This window comes from Cebus imitator, unplaced genomic scaffold, assembly GCF_001604975.1.
Source record: "Cebus imitator isolate Cc_AM_T3 unplaced genomic scaffold, Cebus_imitator-1.0 Scaffold143, whole genome shotgun sequence".
Lineage (NCBI taxonomy): Eukaryota > Metazoa > Chordata > Mammalia > Primates > Cebidae > Cebus > Cebus imitator.
The window spans coordinates 3,491,633-3,498,229 of record NW_016107458.1 but is presented as its reverse complement, the minus strand read 5'-3'; the positions used below and the strand labels follow the sequence as shown (position 1 = coordinate 3,498,229).

General features: G+C 47.2%; 1 protein-coding gene across 5 annotated transcripts in view; it reads right to left on the bottom strand.

Moving 5' to 3' along the window:
• The window catches only part of SPTBN1 (spectrin beta, non-erythrocytic 1), a 215,255-nt gene that overhangs the window by 110,993 nt on the left and 97,665 nt on the right, over positions 1-6,597 (bottom strand). The window contains exon 1 of one of the 5 annotated variants that reach the window (XM_017542348.2): positions 3,511-4,011. The exons of 3 other annotated variants lie outside the window; for them this stretch is intronic. In XM_017542348.2, the coding sequence (XP_017397837.1) occupies positions 3,511-3,619 (109 nt within the window). In that variant the 5' untranslated portion in view covers positions 3,620-4,011. Of the gene's footprint in view, positions 1-3,510; positions 4,012-6,597 lie in introns of those variants that run through there. One more of the 5 variants, XM_017542346.1, reaches the window with a different exon arrangement.

Here is a 6,597-nt window from a genome sequence, read left to right as displayed (position 1 = left end):
AAAAAAAAAAAAAAAAAAGGGCAAGCATTTCTATAGATGAAATGGAAGAGTAAGGCATTTGAGACAAAACATAGAAAATAAGCATGGAACCTAGGGATGGATTTTATAAAGAGCGGTAGGCCTGCCTACCAGGTTTGAATGGAATATGTTAGAGTAAGAAGTAGAGTGAGGCCATTTTAGGGAGAATCTTAAGTCCAAACTAAAGTCTGGAATTTAGTTTATACAATGGGCACAAGCAACTGTTTCTGAGGGGAAAAGTGGCATGGTGAGTGAGTGTTCTCTCATGAGGAGTTAAGCTGCATCACGTTAAGTGGGGAGATGGTTATCATGAACCTGCACCTCTTCTACTACACAGTTCTCTAAATATGGGAGGTGGCACTTTGTTGTATTTCCACATTCCTCTTTTATTTAATAGAGAAAAAATACCAGATATAACTTTATACATGAACTGATTCTGAGAAAAGTGATAACTTAATTTTGCAGGTGAAAATCTGAAAAAGAGAAAGAGGAAGAGGGGTGTGTGTGTGTGTATGCGCTGGGTGTTGGTGGTGAATGCTGAAGCCATCAGAGGCTGAAGGGCTTGTCTTCTTGTGCCAGAAGCCTTCGTGTGATAAAGCCATTGCTCTCATATCTCAGTGCCTTAAGTCAATGAAGTGTGTTTTTTATCACACTTATTTACTGTCCCATAAATCTCTACAAACTATTTTATCTAAATAGACCAAACTCATTTTAATATCATATTTTCCTTAGCCAGAACACCAAATCTCATTCTATGATATACCTCCTGAAATTTTTGGGACCCAGTGTGGAAAATAACTTGAAACCAGCAAAAAATGCAGAAACAACTCCAGAATAATCGTAGCACTATCAGGTACAGACACTACATAAATAAATTCATATAGGAGGCATTAAAAATCCAACACAGACCTGGCAAAGTATCTCACACCTGTAATCACAACACATTGTGAAGTGAAGGCAGAAGGCTTATTTGAGGCCAGGAGTTCAAAACAAGCCTGAGATACATGGTGAGACTCTGTCTCTACAAACAATTTAATTAGCCAAACATGGTGTAGTCCCAGCTACTAGGGAGGCTGAGATGGGAGGATGGCTTGAGCACAGGAGTTATCACCACAGCACTCTAGCCTGGGCAACAAGAGTGAGGCCCTGTCTCTTAAAATACTGCACTCCAGCCTGGAGAAAGAGCAAGACTCCATCCAAAAAACAAACAAACAAAAAAAACACCTCAATACAGTTTCAGAGGAGCATTTTGCCAGTACTCAGAGATTATGTACTAGGAAAGATTATATCTAGTAGAGTAAAAACGGCAGCCTTGCAGGCATGTAGAAAATTAAATTAGCTGATAGAAATTGTATGTTATCAAAAATATGTGATAATTAGAACTACAAATACCAAACAAAATACCAAACCAGGGGTAGGGATTAAAAAAAGGTGTGTGTGTGTGTGTGTGTGTGTTTTTAATCAAAATTCTCCTAGGATTGACAAATGTGTGTAATTCTCCTGAGGTCTACCATACTTGAAAGTTAATTCACCCTCAGTTCCTCAACATGGGTGGTTTTCTGTTACAGAAATATCAGCACCAAACTTGTGCAACTCCTAAACCACAATATTTAAAAATAAGAAAGTCACTGGAGCTAAATTAGGAGACAAGGGTCACACTACAAAAAAAATTACTTTTAAAGCCAGAACACAAAACACGAAGTTTACCCCTTTTGAAGGGATTTCTCTGAGAAACAGTGTATGAGGTAAAATATCAGGGGCACATGGTGATTTTTTTTTTTTTTATTTAAAGTTTACATCATCCAGCGAGGACAATTAAGACATTTCCTGTGTGTAGGCTCCACCCTTCTCAGAGAGCAGTTTTACAACCTTCCTCAGCCCTTTCAGAATAACAGCCTTTTGTTATGGGTGGGCCTAGGGGTGCACTCCTCTCCACACCTTCTTCTATTTTCTCCTAGTTTTGGATTTTCTGAGACTACCAAGCGTGGGCTGGCGGGGGAGTGGTGTTGGGTTTTCGGCTGACGATCCCAGTGGCTGCTTTCCCCTAGGCGGGATGACACAATGAAGCGGGAGTCCGGGCCGGGGGAAGAGGGGCACGCAGTGGATTCTTAGACCCGAAAACCGTGGGGCTCCTAACACAGACACAGATCCTGAACGCCCCCCCACCCCAACTCCTGTATTACTACTTGCAAGCTCCCCCAGCTTAAGTTTTCAAAAAAGCAAATTTGACTGCCGAAGAGCTCAAGAGAAATGACCAAAGAGACACAGAACCCTTCCCCAGAGCGAAGGAAGCTTCCTCTGAGCTAACTACCAAAGGAATGCGGCACAGTCCAGCAAATGTTTAAAATCACGTCCTGTTCTGCCTCTTGTTTTCCAGAAAAGTGTCATTACTGTCAACTATTTCACAAGACAAATAAACCAATGAATGAAATATATCCTCCCCACTCTTCCCAATGAAAACATTCTAGGACTGAGCTGCTTCCTTCCTTCCTCCTCCTCACAGGAACCACATTTGCAGCACTGAGAAGAGTTAAAATAAGAAACACACACTCCTCGAATACTACTTTTTTACAGTACTAGAGCCATTCCCAGCCTACTACTGATTCCAGGGGCTTCCAAACGGAAGGAGTTCTGTTTTCAGATATGAACCTTTTTCTCACACATAAGCTTTGAGACGCTGCTGGCCAGGGCCTGCGGTCTGGGCACGGGCAGCTGAGGGCTGCAGGGGCCACAGGTAAAATACACAGCACACTGGTGCACACACAGGCTCCTGCTCTCCTTAAAAATATGCTCAGCAAAATACTGGACTCATTCAATTATTTGGGCCTTAAACAGACTCCAAGAAACCTGTAATTGATCCAACTAATCCAACTCAAAGCGTTGAAACAATAACTGGCTTTCATTAGAAATTACACATCCCACTAAATAGATGGGAAGGCTCTTCCCCAACACAATACATCAGAAAAATTAAAATTAAGCTTCGGAATAAAAAACTGTAATTTACCGAAGGCTTAGGAACAAAAAGACCACTCCCTCCTCCCCTTTGCTATTGTTCTACAGGACTGGGTCTGAGTAATGCACTTTACACCTTTAAAGCTTCCCTGAGGTAACAGGCTGGGGGCTGGGAGCCAGAGGCAACCCGGAATCAAATACCTGCATACTAATAAGTCTACGAGTACTGATCTCTAATAAGATGTAAAGTTAGCTAAAAGAAAAGAAAATGTGTGTGCAACGAGAATCTGACAACCTAGAGAGTCAAAAGGGTGCTGGAGAGAGAGGGACTCCAAATAGTGGCTTTACTGGAGTGGAGTATGAGCAACTGCCTCCCGTAAGTCAAGAATGGGGTGCCCGCAGCCAACCACAGGCTTTGGAGCCGAGCTGTGCGGCCGCCCGTCTTCATGAGGGTCACGTACCATATGGCACAAATAAAGCCTCCAAGAACCTCCGATGGCACGGCCCCAGGGCAGGCCCAGCCTTTGGGAGAGGGCTTACCTTGGAGCTGCTTGAATCTGCCTTCCAGCTGGTTGTAGTTGTAAGGCACCTGCCCCGTGTACGCCGGCGACAGTGGCCCGGAGATGCTAGACGTCCTCTGCAATTCCATTATGCCCGGCGTAACACCCCCGCACACTGCGCCCTGGAGATCCCGCTCCAGCCCTCTCCCACTCCCATCCAACACGCAGCAGCCTCCGCAGCGCTCGGCTCCTCAGGCGAGCCCCATCCCGGTCAGCAAGTCCAGCCGGGTGATCTGATAGGTAGTCGGCTGCAGGAGAGTCCACCTTAGCCCGGCAAGGAGTTACCACACAGGCATCTAATTCCTTGTAGCTTTCTCTCCTTCCGTGGCCGTCGCCTGGAAGCCCGAAATAAACTACCGAGGAAAGGAGGGAGATAAGCAGAGAGGAGGCGCAGGTTCTACTAAAGAATTTTTAAATATGGCCAATCCGAAGCATGCCACGGTTGCTGAGCCCAGGAGCTCGCGGGCGCAGCACGCACACCTCCTCCCGGCTGCCCGCGGCGGCCGCCGGTTTGTAATTTTATCAGGAGCCACTCGCCGTGTGCTGGGCGGTGATGTCACCCGATTAGCATAACAGCATTGTAGAGGAAACGCAGGCTGTACCACGAGGAGGGGCGCACGGGAGCCTGGCCGGCCCCGCGGCCCCCTGCCGGCCCCGCACGGCCGGCGGCGGCCCCCGCCGCCCGGCAGCCGCCAACCCCGGGCCAGGCCCTGGACTCGCTGCCGGCACGAGCCGCCGTGGTGCCTTCCCAAAGAGAGCTGCTGGAATTACAATCTTTTGTTGAGCCTGCTGTAACGGAAAAGTCTCCAATTACTATCACAAGAAAAGGCGAACGCGCCCGCCGGACGACCGGGAGAGTGAGGAGCCGGGAGGGTCCCGGGCCGGCGCAGCTCATTTGCTCTCCCGCGCCTGCGGAGGTAACGCGGCCCGCACCTGGGCGCGCGCGGCGGCCCCAATGCACTGGCGCCAACTACGCGGCGGCGGCGGCCCGGCGCGCCACCGGGAAGAAGTCAGACAAAGTCACTCTCGGGGCGCCGGGCATGGCCACAGCAGGGGAGGTGTAAGTTCGGGCTCAGTGAGGAATCTCAGCTGACTTACTCTGCCATCAGGGGATATTAAGGCGGTGGTTTCCTGGAATAACTCGGGCCTATGACAGGAATTCCACGCTAGGAAGATTTAAGGGAGCACCGATTTGCAAGGCATTGTGGGAAAAAGGTACACAGGTAAACAGCGCCGAGATCCCTGACCTGGAGTTGTTTACCATCCAGTGGGGAGATGAGTGAACAGAAACGACCTCAAATTCCTACTTTGACTTGTAAAACAAGGCCTTTAAACTTGTGGTTCTCCAAAATTTTAAATCTCTACTTCCCAGCTGCTTCTCCCACCGATCTCAACCAAAAATAAAAAAGTCTACATAGAAAAGAGAATGATCAAAATGTATTCTTGGGAAATAACTGACTCCGTTCTCCCCTACTCTCCCCACCCTCCTATCCCCGCTTTTTCCTCACTAACTAAAACAGGCAGACAACAAACTACACTTTAGGCATTTTCAGTTTGGAGCCCTGCAGCCATACTCACTGAAGAAGGTAGTTTCATTCCTAGGGGATTCCAATCTGCAGTAAAGAGGTGGATCCCCACCCCAAATTCACCTCAGTCCTCAGGGCACTTGTAACTGAAGTAACTGGCCGCAAGTTAAAACAAACCCAGTGTCTAGCTAACTGCTCAACGCTGAACAACTGCCCACTCCTTCCAGCCGCATAACTGGGTTTTTAATACCTCCACAATGTCACCCTTTGGCCCTGGAAAGCCCAGCCCAACCAGGCAAAGACAATATTTCTCATCATCTAAGATGCAGAACTTTTTTTTAAGGCCCCTAGTGCTGTCTGTCAATTCACACTGCTGATGGGAGGCTAGGCAGGGCGATTACAAAACATTTGGTCTTGGAAAAAGCACTTGACTAGGATTCCCAAGACCTGAGTTTCTAGTCCTGCCCAAGCCTCTTAATTACCCTATGACCTTAGAAGACACCCTGGATTCTTTCTAAACGTCGGCTGTCAGACTGAGTAATAATTGATGCCCACATCTACAGGGTCACTGAGGAGATGATGTGGAAATGTTCTAAAAATTGTCATACTTTCACAATTAAGAGTATATTCTTCAAAATACACCACCCCCCTTTGCATCCCCCATCCCCCATCCCCCCCCCACACACACACACCACATCAAGACTACAAAAGAGAAGTCGAATTGGGAACTATCTCAATGAAGATCTTTTTAACAAACTCTTCTCCACTACTAAGTATACTACTGGTGAAGTGATAAGTCTTTAAGTGTCCAGCTATGGCACAGAAAATGAGATTACAAAGTGCTCTGCCAACTTATAATGTTTGATTTTTAATCTTTGGGCCACTTAATGAAGAAAGGGAGTCACCACTGGGAATCTCCCTTTCAGCTCCCTCTAGTATGGGGTAGTACATGAAATACTTTTTAATTAACCAGGTTGCATATAGTATGACTGCAGTGGGGCTGGGATGAGCATAGCCACACTCAGTAGCGAATCAGGCAGAATCAACACATGCAAGTATTAGAAAGGTTTTGACACTGGGGAAGGGTGTAATAATCCCGCAGGGATAAAAGATGGAAGAAATGGTAATCTATTTGGTGTGATGGGGCCAGGGAAGAATAGGACAGATCCCTGATGGCCCATTTGACCACCTCCAGTTTCGCAGTGGGGAGGAGGTAAAGGAAAGCCAGAGGTACTCATTCTTCATTTCTTTCTAGGCTGTATTTACAGTATTTAATGTGTGCAAGGCACACTGCCAGTTGTTTTAGAGGATTCAAAAACGACTAGCAGAGCTGGTAGCCAAAGGAAATGGGACAAATACACAAACAGTAAAGTACCAAAAGAATACAGTGAGGGCCAGGGAGGGCAGCTCAAGAATTCAGAGGACAGGCCGGGCGCGGTGGCTCAAGCCTGTAATCCCAGCACTTTGGGAGGCCGAGGCGGGTGGATCACGAGGTCAAGAGATCGAGACCATCCTGGTCAATATAGTGAAACCCCGTCTCT